Source organism: Lucilia sericata, unplaced genomic scaffold, assembly GCF_015586225.1.
Source record: "Lucilia sericata isolate MDLA Ls3-8-SP2 unplaced genomic scaffold, ASM1558622v1 Contig003909F_arrow, whole genome shotgun sequence".
In the NCBI taxonomy this organism is placed as follows: Eukaryota; Metazoa; Arthropoda; class Insecta; order Diptera; family Calliphoridae; genus Lucilia; species Lucilia sericata.
Genome location: NW_023997078.1, coordinates 4,081 through 27,138, shown reverse-complemented (window position 1 = coordinate 27,138; position 23,058 = coordinate 4,081). Strand labels below are relative to the sequence as shown.

General features: G+C 34.5%; 3 protein-coding genes across 4 annotated transcripts; all 3 read left to right on the top strand.

The window, feature by feature from the left end:
• The first annotated feature begins 7,387 nt into the window (after positions 1-7,387).
• Positions 7,388-10,030, top strand: LOC119615042. Its single transcript, XM_037971125.1, has one exon. The coding sequence runs from the start codon at positions 7,388-7,390 to the stop codon at positions 10,028-10,030; it is 2,643 nt and encodes an 880-aa protein (XP_037827053.1).
• Positions 10,031-12,182: 2,152 nt separating this feature from the next.
• On the top strand, positions 12,183-22,772 carry LOC119615040 (transcription factor asR4-like). Of its 2 annotated transcripts, none has more exons than XM_037971123.1 (2): positions 12,183-12,522; positions 22,153-22,772. In XM_037971123.1, exon 2 carries the CDS (start codon positions 22,157-22,159, stop codon positions 22,769-22,771), a length of 615 nt encoding a protein of 204 aa, XP_037827051.1. In that variant the 5' UTR covers positions 12,183-12,522; positions 22,153-22,156; the 3' UTR covers position 22,772. The 2 variants fall into 2 exon arrangements, with proteins under 2 accessions (XP_037827051.1, XP_037827052.1); XM_037971124.1 differs by lacking the exon at positions 12,183-12,522 and adding an exon at positions 13,066-13,202.
• Positions 16,797-22,112, top strand: LOC119615039. The gene has a single exon (XM_037971122.1). The coding sequence runs from the start codon at positions 16,797-16,799 to the stop codon at positions 22,110-22,112; it is 5,316 nt and encodes a 1,771-aa protein (XP_037827050.1).
• Positions 22,773-23,058: the final 286 nt, after the last annotated feature.

The window sequence follows — 23,058 nt, the reverse complement described above, 5'->3', positions numbered from 1 at the left end:
TTATAAAAGTTTGATTAGACCAATTCTATCTTATGCTTTAACAATCTGGTGAATTTCTTTAGACAAAAGGTGTTACATCAAACTACTACAGGGAGTTTAGAGTAAGTGCTCCTTGGATATAAGTGATGCCATGAGTACTACTTCAACCGTTTCCATGCAAAATTCCGAGCTATAACGGAGATGATAAAGTTAAATCTAAGACTATATTGGATTGTTAAAAACTCTAACTGAATACTCTCCCAGAAGTAAGGTTTACACACTAGGCTACTCGTGAGTACTCGGCAACGAAAGAGCGAATGTAATAGCTTTAAAGGGTAGGGAGCCAACATTTTCCATGAAATGGAGCACATAACAGGACCGATAGTGGCCTAGGTGTATTTTTTCGGATTAGATGTAGATACATAACTAAATAAATAACTTTCCAATTTCACAAAATTTACTTAAAGATTTATTATCTTAAATCAAAATATTATTTGATTTCATCTTAATCAACCTTACAAAATACATAATTTCTCTAAATTAAACACATTAAATCAAACCTAATGTATTAGAAAATAAATACACTTGTGAACTCAATTCACCCAATCTAAATGTATCTTAATGTTTAAACATTAATATGATAAATTGATAGTAACTTCTTTAAAAGTCATTTTGTTGTCTTAGTTAAGCCGTGAGCTAAAAATTATCTACACCTGTCTGCAATGTTTAATTTATGCAAAAATGTTATATTTCAAAATTTGAGATTTTGTGGAAAAGATTTCGAATGAAACCAACTCGCTTACTACATTTGTTAAACATAGAAATTTGGTATGATAGTTCCTAGAGCGAATATCTAGAGGAATGAAATTTTCGCGAAATATATATTGTTGATCATGAAAAAATGTGATGGACCCTAAACAAAGGAATTTAGGATTATGTAATGAAAAAATTGCAAAAATCAAACTTTTGCTGATGGGTATATAAAATTCATCAGAGCCGTGTATAACGCACATTACATTCAGCTTATCTCCTGCTCATGACTTTTTGTTTTCTTTAGCTCCTTTTACATCATTTTTTGCTTTAACCAGAGAAACGAAACACAACCAGCATAAAGAGCATCATCATACTTGTTGCTTAAGCTTAATTCTAATTAGAATTTAATTTTAACTTTTTGCTTTCTTTGCAGATTTTTTTCATAGACCCAGTTATATACACGAATATGTAAGTACATAAATTTCTATTATATACTTTGTTTTTTTAAATATGTTTAATTCCAATTATGTATGTAAAATGCTCTATATACTTGAAAAAGTATTTTGTTGTTTATCTTTTATTTTCACATTCATATTAGAATAGAGATTTTGAAAGAGGGAATTAGAGAGTACTTTTTTGACTAGACTAGACCAGTACATAGCCTCGAATATAGCTCAGACTATAGGCAAGACCATAGGCAAGACTATAGTCTCGTCTACAGGCAAGACTATCGTCTCGTCTATAGACTAGACCATAGCCTCGACTGCACTATAGTCTCGGCTATAGACTGCACTATAGTCTAGACTATAGACTACACTATATTCTAGAGTATAGACTAGACCGCAGACTATAGTCTCGACTATAGACTATACTATAATCTCTATTATAGACTAGACTATATACTCTACTATAGACTAGACTATAAACTCTACTATAGGCTAGACTATAGTATTTACTATATATTAGACTATAGTCGGATATATATTAGACTATAATCTCGACTATAAACTACACTACAGTCTCGACTATAAACTAGAATATAGTCTCGAATATAGATAAAACTATACTATAATCTCGACTATATACTAGACTATAGTATAGTCTATAGTCTCGACTATACAATATAGTTGACTATTGTCTTGACTATTGTCTTGATTATTAACTAGAACAGCGGTTCCCACCGATTTTTACTTCGCGGATCCCTTGAAGAACTTATTTAATTTCGCGGACCCACATACATATTTTGATATCTTATTGTTCTAAATAATTGTCCATCCGAAAATTGACATAGTTCATTAATTCCTAGGTCTAATAAATGTAGAGATGTCATATCTATAAAATATTCCCGTACTTTGAGAATATATAATATTTCAGATAGGTTTTCAATTGCATGTTTTGAAGATAGAATGACTTCTTTGTTGATATGTTAACATGATGTATAATTTTATGATCGTGAGATTTTTCATGTTCATTTTTCTTCAAGGTAGCGAAAAGGTTTCCTTATCAAATATTGTCACATGTGCTTAAGGAGTCACGTTTCAAAAATTTGTTGCGATTGCAAAGGGTGAAATGAGTAAGTGAGCTAAGTTTTGGGAAAATAATATAAGAAAGTTCGACTTCTTCTATGTTGTTGAGGAATGCGTTATCCGCATAATATATGATTTGAACTCTTTGTTAAAGTACTGTGAATTTGGAACTTAAATTTGAATTTTAAAATACCAACGAATTATTTTACTTCATGGTTTTTGGCTACATATTTACGCGAAACGCTATGGATTTTCTGATGTTAATTTAATAATATGTATTGGTCAACAAAATCAAGTTAAAATCTGTGTATCACGTCGGATTGGAATATTTATAAAGAGATACATAAAGAGTCACCTCTGTTTTGGAAATATATAATTTTAGTCCTTTCAAACAAGAACACTTTTGCTTACTGTTTATGCGCACAGTGTATATGGCCAGTTACTGTTCACTGGCCATTCTATGTTTTTTAATTCTTTGGCGCTTTTTACCCTTTTTCTCTCTTACAAAAAGTTGTAATACTCACTTACTTTTGTAACCCCGAAGAGTACGGTACGTACAAAACCCCAATTTATAACCCGAGAAAAACCAATAATAAAACCCCATTTTTATATTTATTTAAAGAAAAACTAATTTTGTTTTTATTTTTCTTACCCCATATTTTCGAGGAAATATTTCAAGGAAACATTTTGGTCCTTCGAACCGGATAAAAACCCCCGAGACCTTGAAATATTTCAGAAAATATTTTTATTTTCAGAAACCCCCGGAATTATTTTCACCCTAACCCTAAAATTCCTCTTGGAAATTATTTAATTTATCCCCACTTAACCCCTGCACCCAAAGGAAATAAGGTACGTTTTTGTGCATTTAATAAAGTGAAAGAAAAAAGTGACAATAAAAAGTGTTTCTTATAAAACAAAAAGAAGAAAAAATAACCAACAAGTGATCAAAAAGTCCGTGTTGAAAAATTGCAATTTGCCGTCGGCAAAACGTATTTTCATTTTTTTCTTATTAAAGTCTGTGCATTTTTCCTCTCACTTTCTTTATACCCCTTGTTCTCATTTAATTTATTGATTTGCGTGTGTGCGTGTTACTTTAAAATAAAAGAAATTAAAAACTCTTATATTTAGTGCATTTTTTATTTATTATACTCAGTGCTTTTTACTTATTTTACCCGCGTTTCTTTTATTTAAAGTGATTTTTTATTTACTTGAAAGTGTTTTTGTTTTTTATTAATCCCAGCTTCTTTATTCTCTGTTAACTCCGCTGTTAACAAAAAGCTTTTATATTGATACGTTTTTTACCCAACTGTGCTAATATTAGCGAATATAGCACAAAAGAGAATAAAGAAGGAAAAAATTTACTCGTTAGTTCGATTGTAAACAAAAACAGACGGACACGCGAATAAAGTAAATTAATTGTGAATATTTATTGTGATATTTTTATTAATATTAAAAATAAATAAATTTATATAATAAAAATAAAAATTATATATTTTTATTATACCCATATACCCGTGAGAAGTGAGAGTGTTAGTAATTATAATAATACAAAAAAAAAAAAAAAAAAAGCTACAGTGTTGTTGGTTGTTTTTATACCCTCCACCACCATCAGTGGTGATAGAGGGTATATATAACTTTGTCATTCCGTGTGTAACACCAAGAAATATTCATCTGAGACCCAACAAAGTATATATATTCTGGGTCCTTATGAAATTCTGAGTCGATTTAGCTATGTCCGTCTGTCCGTCCGTCCGTCCGTCCGTCCGTCCGTCCGTCTGTCTGTCTGTCTGTGTAAAACACGCTCACGTTAAAACGAAGCAATATAATTTAACCAAATTCACCCAAAATATTCATTATTATCCGGTACAGTTTGGTATTGAAAATGAGCAATATCGGTTCACATCGGGAAAAGTTATGAATCAAAATTTAAAACAACCTCGAAAAAAATAGGCATTTTTTTCACATTCTAATGTAATTTTCTCCAAAACTATGCAAGATAATTCCATGAAAATCACCATACATTCGTTTCTACACAAGATCTTGATCAGTGCACAAAATTGCCAGAATCGGTCCACAATTTCATATACCTCCCATACAAAAGTACATATTCCCGGAAAATGGGTTTTTCGTTAATAACTTCCATCATAATGTCGATATCTTCACAAAATTTTACAAATTAAAATCTTATGTCAATAGAATTCTTTCAGAGAAAAATTTTCTGGATCGGTCCATAATTGGACATAGCTCCCATACAAGGTCCCCTCCCGAAAATCACTTAAACGCGCATAACTCATTACTTAATTAAGATATCCATATAAAATTTGGTATCAGTATTGCCCATATGCATAGAAATATTACTGTGAAAGGTTTTTCCGATCGGTCCAAAGTTGGTCATAGCTCCCATACAAGGTCCCCTCCCGAAAATCACTTAAACGCGCATAACTCATTACTAAATTAAGATATCCATACAAAATTTGGTATCAGTATTGCCCATATGCATAGAAATATTACTGTGAAAGTGTTTTCCGATCGGTCCATAATTGGTCATAGCTCCCATACAAGGTCCCCTCCCGAAAATCACATAAACGCGCATAACTCATTAATAAATTAAGATATCCATATAAAATTTGGTATAAGTATTGCCCATATGCATAGAAATGTTACTGTGAAAGTTTTTTCCGATCGGTCTAAAATTGGTCATAGCTCCCATACAAGGTCCCCTCCCGAAAATCACTTAAACGCGCATAACCCATTACTAAATTAAGATATCCATATAAAATTTGGTATAAGTATTGCACATATGCATAGAAATATTACTGTGAAAGTTTTTTTCGATCGGTCCAAAATTGGTTATAGCTCCCATACAAGGTCCCATCCCGAAAATCACTTAAACGCGCATAAATCATTACTTAATTAAGATATCCATATAAAATTTGGTATGAAAATTGCCTACATGCATAGAAATATTACTGTGAAAAATTTACTAAATTAAGATATCCATACAAAATTTCGTAAAAGTATGCATAGAAATATTACTGTGAAAGTTTTTTCCGATCGGTCCATAATTGGTCATAGCTCCCATACAAGGTCCCCTCCCGAAAATCACTTAAACGCGCATAAATCATTACCTAATTAAGATATCCATATAAAATTTGGTACAAGTATTGCACATATGCGCGGAAATATTACTGTGAAACGCTCATAACTCATTACTAACTATAAAGTTTGGCAGAAGTATTGCTCATATACAGAGAAATATTACTGTGAAATTGTTTTCCTATCGGTCCATAATTGATCATAGCTGCTATACAAGGTGCCTTTCAGAAAACACTTAAAGGCACATAACTCATTAGGAAATAGTGATACCCATAAAATATTTGGCATTAATACTATTTTTGTACGCATAAATGTTATTTCAAAATTTTTTCACGATTAGTCCAACCTTGGTCATAGCTCCCATATAAGGTTCCCTCCCGAAAATCACTTAAACGCACATAATTCATTACCAAATATTGATATCATACATTTAGCAAAATCATTGCTCTTATATACATAAATTACACTATAAAATTGTTTTACGATCGGTCCAGATTTGGTCATAGCTCTCATACTAGGTCCCCTCCAGAAAATCACTTAAATGCACAATATGCATTACCAAATAATGATATAGATACAGAATTTTGAAATTTTGTTTTTATATATAATTCGTCATAGCTCTCATACAAGGTCCTTTTACGAAAATCTCTTAAACGCTCATTACTCATTACCAAATAAAGCTATTGATACAAAATTTGCCACAAATATTAGTTTTGTATACAAAAATTCTATTTCAAGATTTCTCACGATCGGCTCATAACATGGGTGCGGTCGGTCCCATACAAGGTTCCCTTCCGAAAATCACTTAAACACACATTACTTATTACTAAATTACGAGATAGATATAAAATTTTACTGAAATATAGCTTTTATGTACAGAAATTTAGCTTAAAGAATTTTTTACGATCGGAATTTAATTGGTCATATCTAGGTCCTGCACTTGAAAGCACTTTAACCGTATTTAACTAGTTGCATTACCAATTTGTGTAGATTATATATATGTATTTTGAAAATCCTTTAATTTTCACACACATGCATACATGCAAATTACTAAATATCGCTAAGCGCTATAAAAATATAAAGAAAATTGCGTTTGCAATGTTCAATAAATCTTGGAATTGTAATAGATTTAAGCTGTTTAAATCTTGGGATTTTTCAATTTAAGACATGAGATAACTTATTTCTACAAATATTTGACCAATTAGAAAAGTCTTAATATAAAAGTAGCTGGTGGAGGGTATTTAAGATTCGGCTCAGCCGAATTTAGCACTCTAACTTGTTTTTTTTATTTTTCTTTTGCTTTTTATTGTCACACACATTAGTGCTGCAATATTTTGATTGTACGAATAAACCGGTTACTGTGTATTTTAAAGTGATAAAGTACATTTTTACTCAATTTTTATATTTTAACCCGTGAGAATAGATAAATCGTATAATTTAAATACAAATTTAAATCATTAATAAAATTTTATTAAAGAATAATTATTTTTAAGTGAAAAATAATTATTAATTTTATTCGAAGGGAGTAACCGTTTATTCGTTTGCAGTATTGGTGTGTTTTTTTTATACATTTTTATACTTTTTTTAATATTGAAAGTGCTTTTACACTATAAAAAATTGTTGTTCGAACTATTTAAACCCATTTTTTGGAAAATTTTTACCCTTAAAAACGAACAACGTGTAAAATCACTTTAATATTTAATATTTTTATACTTTTAACCCGTTTTTTTCGTGGAATTTACGTCGTAAATTCCAATTTATCCAAATATTTATTGAAATTTACCCCTATTTTGAAAAGTTTTTGATTTTTTTTTGAAAATTTTACTCGTTTTTTTGTCGATTTCGATTTTATTCTGATCCTTAAATCCTTGATACGTGATAAATTTCAATCCTTTAAATTAATTTTGAAGATTAGATTGTTTATTTTTTAATTTTTTTTTGAGCAAGTTTACTCTATTTATTGAATATTTTTCATTTTCCTCTAATTTTTCTTGCTTTTTGTCAAAATTACCCGGTATTTATTAAGATCTAAAATGGACATGTCCACATTAATTCGTAATGCAGATCGTTTAGCCGAATTCGAGGCTTATATTTCAATAATTCCTGTTGGTGAACATCGAATTGGTTCGTTAAGTAGCCATGAAAAGGAATTAACCCGTTTATGGGAAGCTGTTCGTTCAGCATACGATACTTTGTTGATCGAAGCTGAACAATTGAAAACCCCACAAATCGTTGAAGTGAAGTCCAGGTATATGGCTTCTTATAGTACCTACACTCGTGGTATCTCCTTGATCACGACCCATTTGGACAATTTAAAATCCGCTGCTCAGGCAGAAAAGTCCAATGATCATGGAGCAAGTTCAATACCACTCGTTCATTTACCCCCTTGTGACACCCCAATTTTCTATGGTGACTATAAGAACTGGCCTTCATTCCGAGACATGTTCTCTGCGTTGTATGGCAATAACCCCCGTTTGACCCCAGTACAGAAATTGTACTATTTATTGCAGAAAACTGCAAAAGATGCTCATGATGTCATACAAACTGTTCCATTGACTAACGATGGCTATGCAGTGGCATGGAAAAAGTTAGTTGACACATATGAGAACAAAGACGCCCTCATAAATGAACAGCTTCGTACTCTTTTGAGTATTAAACCCCTTACCCAAGAAACAGGCCCGAATATTAAAAATCTGCAACGGACGCTTAATGATTGTATTACGAATCTTTCATTATTAGAAGTTACCCCGGAAATATTTTATCACGTCATGTTAGTGTATATTTGTGCTACAAAGCTACCCGAAAATACTTTAAGTCTCTGGGAACAGTCCAAGAAACTTTGTCCAAAATCTCCAAAGTGGGAAGATATGGACGCTTTTTTGACAGCTCATTTCAAAACTCTTGAGTCTATTTCTGATATAAGACAGTCCAACCCAGTTCAAAACAAACCCCAGAATACTGTGTCGAAAAAGAACTCGAGTTTTAACCCCCCAAAGAAATCATTTAATGACTCTAGAAGAGTTCAAAGTTTTGCGACAAACACTACCCCGAGTCCCACAGTTTGTCGTTGTTTCCTTTGTCAAGGACCACACCCCCTAAGACTTTGTCCTAACTTCTTGAGTCAGAGTGTAGATGATAGGCTGTCAACTGTCAAGAGACTTAGGTGTTGTTCAAATTGTTTGGCGACTTCTCACGATTTTAAGAATTGTAGAAGTACTCATGTTTGTTCGTTGTGTAGACAGAAGCATCACTCTTTGCTTCATAGAGATCCTAGGTCGCAAGGTCAAGGTTCGCAAATTTCACCCCAGCTCCCTATAGCTTCTGGTACAAATGTACCAATTCAACCCCCGCATATTCAAACCTTATCTAACCAAACCCAGCACAATATAAACCCAGTTCCAGCAAGCAATCAAAATCAACACCCTCCTAATTTTCCCCCATCAACTTCTGCAGCGACTCAAAACGTTCATACGTATGCTGCACATCTGAGCCCTAACCCCCATTCCACAGTCCTTTTGGGCTCGGCTATTTGTATAGTCCATTTTGACCATCTCAGATGTACAGCAAGAGCGCTAGTTGACCCTGGTTCGCAAGGTACCTTTATCTCTAGGAGATTACAAAGGAAGCTTGCAATACCAACATTTTCGGTGCCATCGATAAATGTTACTGGTATGATGGATTGCTTGGCTGGAAATTCCTCGACTATGTGCGTTCTTACTATTGGTTCTCCAATAGACCCGAGTTTCAAATTGAAAATTTGTGCATATGTAGTCGAGAAGATTACCGGTCGGTTGCCCTCTTGTTCTCTTACAGATATTGTAAGCTCTAGTTTTCCCGATATTACCATGACCGACGTCATGTGTACCCGTATGGATATTCTATTAGGAGGAAATGTTTATCCAAAAATTTTAACTTCGGATGTTAAAAAGCATCCGAATGGCAACCTGATCGCCCAGAGAACAGTTTTTGGTTGGATAGTAACTGGTGAAGTTTTTCAATCTGAACCCCCTTATACTATTGCATCGTTTTGCAATCAAGTGGAGCTGAACGCTCAACTCGCTCGGTTTTGGGAACTTGAAGAAGTTCCACAAGCGACACGGTTGTCGGAAAATGAGGAATATTGTGAAGAACTTTACCGGACTACTACCTATAGGAACCCCGATGGTCGCTATGTAGTTTCACTCCCTTTTCGTCGGGAATTTCTTAATGAAGTGACATTAGGAGATTCTCGACATAGTGCTCTGTCCCAGTTTAGGCGAAATGAAACTCGACTTTTGAAAAACCCCGATCTAAAATCACAGTATGATACTGTAATTAGAGAGTATTTCGAAATGGGACATATCAGAGCAGTTAACCCCCCGAGTTCAGATGCGACTAATTATTATTTACCGCATCATGCAGTATTTAAACCCGATAGTGTGACCACTAAACTTCATGTGGTATTTAATGCCTCGAACCCATCCTCCAATGGCGTAAGCCTTAATAATGTCTTGTACCCCGGTCCTGTTTTACAGGCAGACCTAACGGTCTTAATCCTACAATGGCGACTCTTTCGTTACGTTTTTAACGCTGACATTGAGAAAATGTATCGCCAAATTTTAATTCATCCCGAACAGACACAATTTCAACGGGTCTTGTACCGCCAATCTAAATGTATCTTAATGTTTAAACATTAATATGATAAATTGATAGTAACTTCTTTAAAAGTCATTTTGTTGTCTTAGTTAAGCCGTGAGCTAAAAATTATCTACACCTGTCTGCAATGTTTAATTTATGCAAAAATGTTATATTTCAAAATTTGAGATTTTGTGGAAAAGATTTCGAATGAAACCAACTCGCTTACTACATTTGTTAAACATAGAAATTTGGTATGATAGTTCCTAGAGCGAATATCTAGAGGAATGAAATTTTCGCGAAATATATATTGTTGATCATGAAAAAATGTGATGGACCCTAAACAAAGGAATTTAGGATTATGTAATGAAAAAATTGCAAAAATCAAACTTTTGCTGATGGGTATATAAAATTCATCAGAGCCGTGTATAACGCACATTACATTCAGCTTATCTCCTGCTCATGACTTTTTGTTTTCTTTAGCTCCTTTTACATCATTTTTTGCTTTAACCAGAGAAACGAAACACAACCAGCATAAAGAGCATCATCATACTTGTTGCTTAAGCTTAATTCTAATTAGAATTTAATTTTAACTTTTTGCTTTCTTTGCAGATTTTTTTCATAGACCCAGTTATATACACGAATATGTAAGTACATAAATTTCTATTATATACTTTGTTTTTTTAAATATGTTTAATTCCAATTATGTATGTAAAATGCTCTATATACTTGAAAAAGTATTTTGTTGTTTATCTTTTATTTTCACATTCATATTAGAATAGAGATTTTGAAAGAGGGAATTAGAGAGTACTTTTTTGACTAGACTAGACCAGTACATAGCCTCGAATATAGCTCAGACTATAGGCAAGACCATAGGCAAGACTATAGTCTCGTCTACAGGCAAGACTATCGTCTCGTCTATAGACTAGACCATAGCCTCGACTGCACTATAGTCTCGGCTATAGACTGCACTATAGTCTAGACTATAGACTACACTATATTCTAGAGTATAGACTAGACCGCAGACTATAGTCTCGACTATAGACTATACTATAATCTCTATTATAGACTAGACTATATACTCTACTATAGACTAGACTATAAACTCTACTATAGGCTAGACTATAGTATTTACTATATATTAGACTATAGTCGGATATATATTAGACTATAATCTCGACTATAAACTACACTACAGTCTCGACTATAAACTAGAATATAGTCTCGAATATAGATAAAACTATACTATAATCTCGACTATATACTAGACTATAGTATAGTCTATAGTCTCGACTATACAATATAGTTGACTATTGTCTTGACTATTGTCTTGATTATTAACTAGAACAGCGGTTCCCACCGATTTTTACTTCGCGGATCCCTTGAAGAACTTATTTAATTTCGCGGACCCACATACATATTTTGATATCTTATTGTTCTAAATAATTGTCCATCCGAAAATTGACATAGTTCATTAATTCCTAGGTCTAATAAATGTAGAGATGTCATATCTATAAAATATTCCCGTACTTTGAGAATATATAATATTTCAGATAGGTTTTCAATTGCATGTTTTGAAGATAGAATGACTTCTTTGTTGATATGTTAACATGATGTATAATTTTATGATCGTGAGATTTTTCATGTTCATTTTTCTTCAAGGTAGCGAAAAGGTTTCCTTATCAAATATTGTCACATGTGCTTAAGGAGTCACGTTTCAAAAATTTGTTGCGATTGCAAAGGGTGAAATGAGTAAGTGAGCTAAGTTTTGGGAAAATAATATAAGAAAGTTCGACTTCTTCTATGTTGTTGAGGAATGCGTTATCCGCATAATATATGATTTGAACTCTTTGTTAAAGTACTGTGAATTTGGAACTTAAATTTGAATTTTAAAATACCAACGAATTATTTTACTTCATGGTTTTTGGCTACATATTTACGCGAAACGCTATGGATTTTCTGATGTTAATTTAATAATATGTATTGGTCAACAAAATCAAGTTAAAATCTGTGTATCACGTCGGATTGGAATATTTATAAAGAGATACATAAAGAGTCACCTCTGTTTTGGAAATATATAATTTTAGTCCTTTCAAACAAGAACACTTTTGCTTACTGTTTATGCGCACAGTGTATATGGCCAGTTACTGTTCACTGGCCATTCTATGTTTTTTAATTCTTTGGCGCTTTTTACCCTTTTTCTCTCTTACAAAAAGTTGTAATACTCACTTACTTTTGTAACCCCGAAGAGTACGGTACGTACAAAACCCCAATTTATAACCCGAGAAAAACCAATAATAAAACCCCATTTTTATATTTATTTAAAGAAAAACTAATTTTGTTTTTATTTTTCTTACCCCATATTTTCGAGGAAATATTTCAAGGAAACATTTTGGTCCTTCGAACCGGATAAAAACCCCCGAGACCTTGAAATATTTCAGAAAATATTTTTATTTTCAGAAACCCCCGGAATTATTTTCACCCTAACCCTAAAATTCCTCTTGGAAATTATTTAATTTATCCCCACTTAACCCCTGCACCCAAAGGAAATAAGGTACGTTTTTGTGCATTTAATAAAGTGAAAGAAAAAAGTGACAATAAAAAGTGTTTCTTATAAAACAAAAAGAAGAAAAAATAACCAACAAGTGATCAAAAAGTCCGTGTTGAAAAATTGCAATTTGCCGTCGGCAAAACGTATTTTCATTTTTTTCTTATTAAAGTCTGTGCATTTTTCCTCTCACTTTCTTTATACCCCTTGTTCTCATTTAATTTATTGATTTGCGTGTGTGCGTGTTACTTTAAAATAAAAGAAATTAAAAACTCTTATATTTAGTGCATTTTTTATTTATTATACTCAGTGCTTTTTACTTATTTTACCCGCGTTTCTTTTATTTAAAGTGATTTTTTATTTACTTGAAAGTGTTTTTGTTTTTTATTAATCCCAGCTTCTTTATTCTCTGTTAACTCCGCTGTTAACAAAAAGCTTTTATATTGATACGTTTTTTACCCAACTGTGCTAATATTAGCGAATATAGCACAAAAGAGAATAAAGAAGGAAAAAATTTACTCGTTAGTTCGATTGTAAACAAAAACAGACGGACACGCGAATAAAGTAAATTAATTGTGAATATTTATTGTGATATTTTTATTAATATTAAAAATAAATAAATTTATATAATAAAAATAAAAATTATATATTTTTATTATACCCATATACCCGTGAGAAGTGAGAGTGTTAGTAATTATAATAATACAAAAAAAAAAAAAAAAAAGCTACAGTGTTGTTGGTTGTTTTTATACCCTCCACCACCATCAGTGGTGATAGAGGGTATATATAACTTTGTCATTCCGTGTGTAACACCAAGAAATATTCATCTGAGACCCAACAAAGTATATATATTCTGGGTCCTTATGAAATTCTGAGTCGATTTAGCTATGTCCGTCTGTCCGTCCGTCCGTCCGTCCGTCCGTCCGTCTGTCTGTCTGTCTGTGTAAAACACGCTCACGTTAAAACGAAGCAATATAATTTAACCAAATTCACCCAAAATATTCATTATTATCCGGTACAGTTTGGTATTGAAAATGAGCAATATCGGTTCACATCGGGAAAAGTTATGAATCAAAATTTAAAACAACCTCGAAAAAAATAGGCATTTTTTTCACATTCTAATGTAATTTTCTCCAAAACTATGCAAGATAATTCCATGAAAATCACCATACATTCGTTTCTACACAAGATCTTGATCAGTGCACAAAATTGCCAGAATCGGTCCACAATTTCATATACCTCCCATACAAAAGTACATATTCCCGGAAAATGGGTTTTTCGTTAATAACTTCCATCATAATGTCGATATCTTCACAAAATTTTACAAATTAAAATCTTATGTCAATAGAATTCTTTCAGAGAAAAATTTTCTGGATCGGTCCATAATTGGACATAGCTCCCATACAAGGTCCCCTCCCGAAAATCACTTAAACGCGCATAACTCATTACTTAATTAAGATATCCATATAAAATTTGGTATCAGTATTGCCCATATGCATAGAAATATTACTGTGAAAGGTTTTTCCGATCGGTCCAAAGTTGGTCATAGCTCCCATACAAGGTCCCCTCCCGAAAATCACTTAAACGCGCATAACTCATTACTAAATTAAGATATCCATACAAAATTTGGTATCAGTATTGCCCATATGCATAGAAATATTACTGTGAAAGTGTTTTCCGATCGGTCCATAATTGGTCATAGCTCCCATACAAGGTCCCCTCCCGAAAATCACATAAACGCGCATAACTCATTAATAAATTAAGATATCCATATAAAATTTGGTATAAGTATTGCCCATATGCATAGAAATGTTACTGTGAAAGTTTTTTCCGATCGGTCTAAAATTGGTCATAGCTCCCATACAAGGTCCCCTCCCGAAAATCACTTAAACGCGCATAACCCATTACTAAATTAAGATATCCATATAAAATTTGGTATAAGTATTGCACATATGCATAGAAATATTACTGTGAAAGTTTTTTTCGATCGGTCCAAAATTGGTTATAGCTCCCATACAAGGTCCCATCCCGAAAATCACTTAAACGCGCATAAATCATTACTTAATTAAGATATCCATATAAAATTTGGTATGAAAATTGCCTACATGCATAGAAATATTACTGTGAAAAATTTACTAAATTAAGATATCCATACAAAATTTCGTAAAAGTATGCATAGAAATATTACTGTGAAAGTTTTTTCCGATCGGTCCATAATTGGTCATAGCTCCCATACAAGGTCCCCTCCCGAAAATCACTTAAACGCGCATAAATCATTACCTAATTAAGATATCCATATAAAATTTGGTACAAGTATTGCACATATGCGCGGAAATATTACTGTGAAACGCTCATAACTCATTACTAACTATAAAGTTTGGCAGAAGTATTGCTCATATACAGAGAAATATTACTGTGAAATTGTTTTCCTATCGGTCCATAATTGATCATAGCTGCTATACAAGGTGCCTTTCAGAAAACACTTAAAGGCACATAACTCATTAGGAAATAGTGATACCCATAAAATATTTGGCATTAATACTATTTTTGTACGCATAAATGTTATTTCAAAATTTTTTCACGATTAGTCCAACCTTGGTCATAGCTCCCATATAAGGTTCCCTCCCGAAAATCACTTAAACGCACATAATTCATTACCAAATATTGATATCATACATTTAGCAAAATCATTGCTCTTATATACATAAATTACACTATAAAATTGTTTTACGATCGGTCCAGATTTGGTCATAGCTCTCATACTAGGTCCCCTCCAGAAAATCACTTAAATGCACAATATGCATTACCAAATAATGATATAGATACAGAATTTTGAAATTTTGTTTTTATATATAATTCGTCATAGCTCTCATACAAGGTCCTTTTACGAAAATCTCTTAAACGCTCATTACTCATTACCAAATAAAGCTATTGATACAAAATTTGCCACAAATATTAGTTTTGTATACAAAAATTCTATTTCAAGATTTCTCACGATCGGCTCATAACATGGGTGCGGTCGGTCCCATACAAGGTTCCCTTCCGAAAATCACTTAAACACACATTACTTATTACTAAATTACGAGATAGATATAAAATTTTACTGAAATATAGCTTTTATGTACAGAAATTTAGCTTAAAGAATTTTTTACGATCGGAATTTAATTGGTCATATCTAGGTCCTGCACTTGAAAGCACTTTAACCGTATTTAACTAGTTGCATTACCAATTTGTGTAGATTATATATATGTATTTTGAAAATCCTTTAATTTTCACACACATGCATACATGCAAATTACTAAATATCGCTAAGCGCTATAAAAATATAAAGAAAATTGCGTTTGCAATGTTCAATAAATCTTGGAATTGTAATAGATTTAAGCTGTTTAAATCTTGGGATTTTTCAATTTAAGACATGAGATAACTTATTTCTACAAATATTTGACCAATTAGAAAAGTCTTAATATAAAAGTAGCTGGTGGAGGGTATTTAAGATTCGGCTCAGCCGAATTTAGCACTCTAACTTGTTTTTTTTATTTTTCTTTTGCTTTTTATTGTCACACACATTAGTGCTGCAATATTTTGATTGTACGAATAAACCGGTTACTGTGTATTTTAAAGTGATAAAGTACATTTTTACTCAATTTTTATATTTTAACCCGTGAGAATAGATAAATCGTATAATTTAAATACAAATTTAAATCATTAATAAAATTTTATTAAAGAATAATTATTTTTAAGTGAAAAATAATTATTAATTTTATTCGAAGGGAGTAACCGTTTATTCGTTTGCAGTATTGGTGTGTTTTTTTATACATTTTTATACTTTTTTTAATATTGAAAGTGCTTTTACACTATAAAAAATTGTTGTTCGAACTATTTAAACCCATTTTTTGGAAAATTTTTACCCTTAAAAACGAACAACGTGTAAAATCACTTTAATATTTAATATTTTTATACTTTTAACCCGTTTTTTTCGTGGAATTTACGTCGTAAATTCCAATTTATCCAAATATTTATTGAAATTTACCCCTATTTTGAAAAGTTTTTGATTTTTTTTTGAAAATTTTACTCGTTTTTTTGTCGATTTCGATTTTATTCTGATCCTTAAATCCTTGATACGTGATAAATTTCAATCCTTTAAATTAATTTTGAAGATTAGATTGTTTATTTTTTAATTTTTTTTTGAGCAAGTTTACTCTATTTATTGAATATTTTTCATTTTCCTCTAATTTTTCTTGCTTTTTGTCAAAATTACCCGGTATTTATTAAGATCTAAAATGGACATGTCCACATTAATTCGTAATGCAGATCGTTTAGCCGAATTCGAGGCTTATATTTCAATAATTCCTGTTGGTGAACATCGAATTGGTTCGTTAAGTAGCCATGAAAAGGAATTAACCCGTTTATGGGAAGCTGTTCGTTCAGCATACGATACTTTGTTGATCGAAGCTGAACAATTGAAAACCCCACAAATCGTTGAAGTGAAGTCCAGGTATATGGCTTCTTATAGTACCTACACTCGTGGTATCTCCTTGATCACGACCCATTTGGACAATTTAAAATCCGCTGCTCAGGCAGAAAAGTCCAATGATCATGGAGCAAGTTCAATACCACTCGTTCATTTACCCCCTTGTGACACCCCAATTTTCTATGGTGACTATAAGAACTGGCCTTCATTCCGAGACATGTTCTCTGCGTTGTATGGCAATAACCCCCGTTTGACCCCAGTACAGAAATTGTACTATTTATTGCAGAAAACTGCAAAAGATGCTCATGATGTCATACAAACTGTTCCATTGACTAACGATGGCTATGCAGTGGCATGGAAAAAGTTAGTTGACACATATGAGAACAAAGACGCCCTCATAAATGAACAGCTTCGTACTCTTTTGAGTATTAAACCCCTTACCCAAGAAACAGGCCCGAATATTAAAAATCTGCAACGGACGCTTTATGATTGTATTACGAATCTTTCATTATTAGAAGTTACCCCGGAAATATTTTATCACGTCATGTTAGTGTATATTTGTGCTACAAAGCTACCCGAAAATACTTTAAGTCTCTGGGAACAGTCCAAGAAACTTTGTCCAAAATCTCCAAAGTGGGAAGATATGGACGCTTTTTTGACAGCTCATTTCAAAACTCTTGAGTCTATTTCTGATATAAGACAGTCCAACCCAGTTCAAAACAAACCCCAGAATACTGTGTCGAAAAAGAACTCGAGTTTTAACCCCCCAAAGAAATCATTTAATGACTCTAGAAGAGTTCAAAGTTTTGCGACAAACACTACCCCGAGTCCCACAGTTTGTCGTTGTTTCCTTTGTCAAGGACCACACCCCCTAAGACTTTGTCCTAACTTCTTGAGTCAGAGTGTAGATGATAGGCTGTCAACTGTCAAGAGACTTAGGTGTTGTTCAAATTGTTTGGCGACTTCTCACGATTTTAAGAATTGTAGAAGTACTCATGTTTGTTCGTTGTGTAGACAGAAGCATCACTCTTTGCTTCATAGAGATCCTAGGTCGCAAGGTCAAGGTTCGCAAATTTCACCCCAGCTCCCTATAGCTTCTGGTACAAATGTACCAATTCAACCCCCGCATATTCAAACCTTATCTAACCAAACCCAGCACAATATAAACCCAGTTCCAGCAAGCAATCAAAATCAACACCCTCCTAATTTTCCCCCATCAACTTCTGCAGCGACTCAAAACGTTCATACGTATGCTGCACATCTGAGCCCTAACCCCCATTCCACAGTCCTTTTGGGCTCGGCTATTTGTATAGTCCATTTTGACCATCTCAGATGTACAGCAAGAGCGCTAGTTGACCCTGGTTCGCAAGGTACCTTTATCTCTAGGAGATTACAAAGGAAGCTTGCAATACCAACATTTTCGGTGCCATCGATAAATGTTACTGGTATGATGGATTGCTTGGCTGGAAATTCCTCGACTATGTGCGTTCTTACTATTGGTTCTCCAATAGACCCGAGTTTCAAATTGAAAATTTGTGCATATGTAGTCGAGAAGATTACCGGTCGGTTGCCCTCTTGTTCTCTTACAGATATTGTAAGCTCTAGTTTTCCCGATATTACCATGACCGACGTCATGTGTACCCGTATGGATATTCTATTAGGAGGAAATGTTTATCCAAAAATTTTAACTTCGGATGTTAAAAAGCATCCGAATGGCAACCTGATCGCCCAGAGAACAGTTTTTGGTTGGATAGTAACTGGTGAAGTTTTTCAATCTGAACCCCCTTATACTATTGCATCGTTTTGCAATCAAGTGGAGCTGAACGCTCAACTCGCTCGGTTTTGGGAACTTGAAGAAGTTCCACAAGCGACACGGTTGTCGGAAAATGAGGAATATTGTGAAGAACTTTACCGGACTACTACCTATAGGAACCCCGATGGTCGCTATGTAGTTTCACTCCCTTTTCGTCGGGAATTTCTTAATGAAGTGACATTAGGAGATTCTCGACATAGTGCTCTGTCCCAGTTTAGGCGAAATGAAACTCGACTTTTGAAAAACCCCGATCTAAAATCACAGTATGATACTGTAATTAGAGAGTATTTCGAAATGGGACATATCAGAGCAGTTAACCCCCCGAGTTCAGATGCGACTAATTATTATTTACCGCATCATGCAGTATTTAAACCCGATAGTGTGACCACTAAACTTCGTGTGGTATTTAATGCCTCGAACCCATCCTCCAATGGCGTAAGCCTTAATAATGTCTTGTACCCCGGTCCTGTTTTACAGGCAGACCTAACGGTCTTAATCCTACAATGGCGACTCTTTCGTTACGTTTTTAACGCTGACATTGAGAAAATGTATCGCCAAATTTTAATTCATCCCGAACAGACACAATTTCAACGGGTCTTGTACCGCTGTAGTCCCGAAGCTGATATAAAGGACTATGAGCTAAATACTGTCACATTCGGAGTGAATTGTGCGCCGTATTTAGCGATTCGAACTCTTTTACAATTGGCCAACGATTGTAAACCCCTAAGTCCGTTAGCATCTGAAATTTTGAAAACCCAAATGTATGTCGACGACGTACTTGCTGGCTCTCATGAGCTAGAAGACGCTTTTAGGAGACGTATTGAACTTACCCATGTTCTTGAATCGGCTGGTTTCGTTTTGAGAAAATGGACTGCCAATCACATACGTCTCTTAGAAGATTTACCCCGTGAGAATCTGCTTGATGCAGACTTCTTAAAATTTTCAGATGCTAGTACAACAAAAACCCTAGGCTTGCGATGGAATGCAGAAACTGACAGTTTCTACTTCCGACTCATATCGCAGCCACGCCGGGATATTGTGACTAAACGTGCTGTCTTGTCAGAAATAGCTAAGCTATTTGACCCCGCCGGTTGGCTATCCCCAAAAATCATTGTTGCTAAAATTATAATGCAACAAATATGGAAAGATAAGACAGATTGGGATGAATGTTTAAAACCCTTAACCCTTGTGCAATGGCACTCATTTTTAAATGATTACCCCAATATTGAGAAAATTAACATTCCAAGATGGGTTAATTTTCACCCGAGTTATGATATTGAACTTCATGCATTTTCTGATGCGTCAGAAAAGGCTTATGGCGCTGCTCTTTACGTTCGAAGTATTTCTTCGAATGAAATCTCTTCACATTTACTCTCTGCAAAGACGAAGGTAGCTCCTGTTAAGTCTGAAACATTACCCCGTTTAGAACTTTGTGGAGCGGCTTTGATGGCGAATATGGTAGAATCCTTGTGTAGTCAATTAAATCTAGACAAGAGAAAGATTTATCTGTGGACTGATTCTACTATAGTTTTATCTTGGCTCAAAAAACCCCCGTGCCATTGGCCAACCTTTGTCAAAAACAGAGTTGCCTTAATCGTAAAGAAAGTTGGTAACGAGAATTGGTTTCATGTGGATTCCAAAGATAACCCTGCAGATCTCGCAAGTCGTGGAAGTCTTGCTCGAGATTTAGTTGATAACCCCCTATGGTGGCATGGTCCCTCGTGGTTAAGACAGCCGCGAGAGTACTGGCCACAAAATATCGTTACCGAACATCAGCATTTAGAAGTTCAATCTTTTTCTGTTCAGACAGAACCAACATTTGACATACTGGAACGTTTCTCAGATTTACCCCGTGCAATGCGAATTATTTCGTATTGGTTCAGGTGTTTACAATATTTAAAAACCAGAAAATGCTTGTACAACACCTTAGATTTAACCCAGTCAGAAATGAAATTTACTCGAGATCGATTGGTTCTAGTATGTCAAAAGAATTATATACCTGAATATTCTCTACTCTCGAAAGGTAAACCCATTTCGTCTAAGAGTAATTTACTCACTTTGAACCCGTTTATTGATTCAAATGGTTTTGTCCGAATCAATGGTCGATTAACTCGATCCCCTGGCTTAACGTACGATGAGCGTTACCCTAAAATTCTGCCTTATGCAGCCCGATTTACCCGTTTGTTTGTTGAACATGTTCACAAATGTTCTGCCCATGGTGGCCATTCATTAATGCTCAGATTAGTAAGAAATGAGTTTTGGGTCCCCAAGTTAAAAAATCTAATTCGTACAGTCATTTTCAATTGCAAGGAATGTACTATATATCGAAAGAAAACCGGTCAGCAGATTATGGCTGCTTTACCCCCTGAACGTGCTTCTCTTACGAGACCGTTTACCCATACCGGTTTAGATTTCGCAGGTCCGTTCGACATAAAATCCTACATTGGTAGAGGTTGCCGAATAACGAAAGGTTATGTCCTCGTTTTTGTTTGTTTCGCCACAAAAGCGATTCATTTAGAGGCAACCGGTGATATGTCGACCGAAACATTTCTTGGTGCTTTTGCTCGTTTTTTCTCCCGTCGAGGTTGTCCTGCCCACATATACTCAGACAACGGAACTGCATTTGTCGGTGCTGCTAATTTACTCGAAGTAGACCGAAAGCAGTTTTTACCCCAATTAAGAGAAAAAGTACTTGTACGAAATAGTTTTCAGCCAATTGAATGGCATTTTATACCCCCTGGTGCTCCTCATATGGGCGGCTTATGGGAAGCCGGCGTAAAGAGTGTAAAAACTCATTTTCGCAAAATTGCTGGAATGCAGAAATTTACCTTTGAGGAGTTTTCGACAATGTTAACCCGAATAGAAGCTTGCCTAAACTCAAGACCCTTAACTGCAATGAGCGATGATCCTTTCGATTTAGTCCCTTTAACCCCAGGTCATTTTCTGATAGGAGCACCTCTTTTGGCACCCCCTGAACCCGATCATTCCGATCTTTCATTGAATATTGCTAATAGATGGCAAAAACTCAAAGTGCTCCATCATCAGTTTGCTCAAAGATGGAAAGAGGAATACCTCAAAGAACTCCATCGGCGAATTAAATGGAAATATCCGCAAAGGGACTACAAAGTCGGAGATTTAGTTGTGATCCGTCAGGATAATTTACCCCCGAATGAATGGCGTTTAGGTAGGATAGAGAAGACCCATGTAGGCCATGACAGCAAGGTCCGCACAGCGGACGTGAGAACAGCTTCGGGCATTTTTACCCGCCCAATAGTGAAGCTTGTTCTCTTGCCAAAGTCAGAAACTGACTAATTTGTATTTTTTTTCTTCTCTCTATTTACTTTACCCATAGCAAGATGTCGAATGTGAATCGCCGCCTGGAAATCCACCGCAAACCCGTTGAAGCCCCCGGTTCGTCTAAGGACATAAAAACAACCCGTGATGAGATCCTTCGGGACTGCCGTATATGCAAAAAGGAGCATGCCTTGAGGAAGTGCCCGAAATTTAGGAAGATGTCGGTGGGGGAGCGGTGGGAAACGGTGAAAAAGTACCGATATTGTTTCAACTGCCTGGCTCATTCCCACATGAAGGATAAATGCACCAGCAGAGAGCGGTGCATCGAGTGCATGTCAGAGCACCATACCCTCCTTCACCGGCATCAAAGGTCGAAAAAAGGGGCCAAACCCGAGGCCCATCAACAACCAACCCAAGGCAGCGGTAGTCCCAAGGATCGGAAGTCCTCAAAAAAAAGGAGGAACAAAAGCCGTGGTACGAAAAACCAGGTCGGCACACCCCAACAACAACATCATTGCTGCGCACAGCATCCACAACAGCAACAGTACCAACAACAACCCCTACAATATCAACAACAACCCCAACAATATCAACAACAACCCCAACAATATCAGCAGCAACACCAACAAACCCCGGCAACCATTGTTATCAATGTAATGTCAGGGCGCATTGTTTAATATACCCTTTTTTATTATTTTTGTTATAATGAATTTAAAAAATGAATTGTTGTTTTGAAAAAAAAAAAAAAAAAAAAGTTTACCATTTTTTTGTTTATATACATATATTTTATTTAACTCTGTTTTCAGCTTATCTTACCCCGCAGTATCCTAAGCCTTCCTTGTTGCAGTATTGCAAGGGGGGCGGGATGTTTATGCGCACAGTGTATATGGCCAGTTACTGTTCACTGGCCATTCTATGTTTTTTAATTCTTTGGCGCTTTTTACCCTTTTTCTCTCTTACAAAA

Excerpts from the sequence above, each read along its gene's own strand:
- LOC119615042 (XM_037971125.1), top strand. The coding sequence starts at position 7,388 with ATGGACATGTCCACATTAATTCGTAATGCAGATCGTTTAGCCGAATTC.
- LOC119615040 (XM_037971123.1), top strand. The coding sequence starts at position 22,157 with ATGTCGAATGTGAATCGCCGCCTGGAAATCCACCGCAAACCCGTTGAA.
- LOC119615039 (XM_037971122.1), top strand. The coding sequence starts at position 16,797 with ATGGACATGTCCACATTAATTCGTAATGCAGATCGTTTAGCCGAATTC.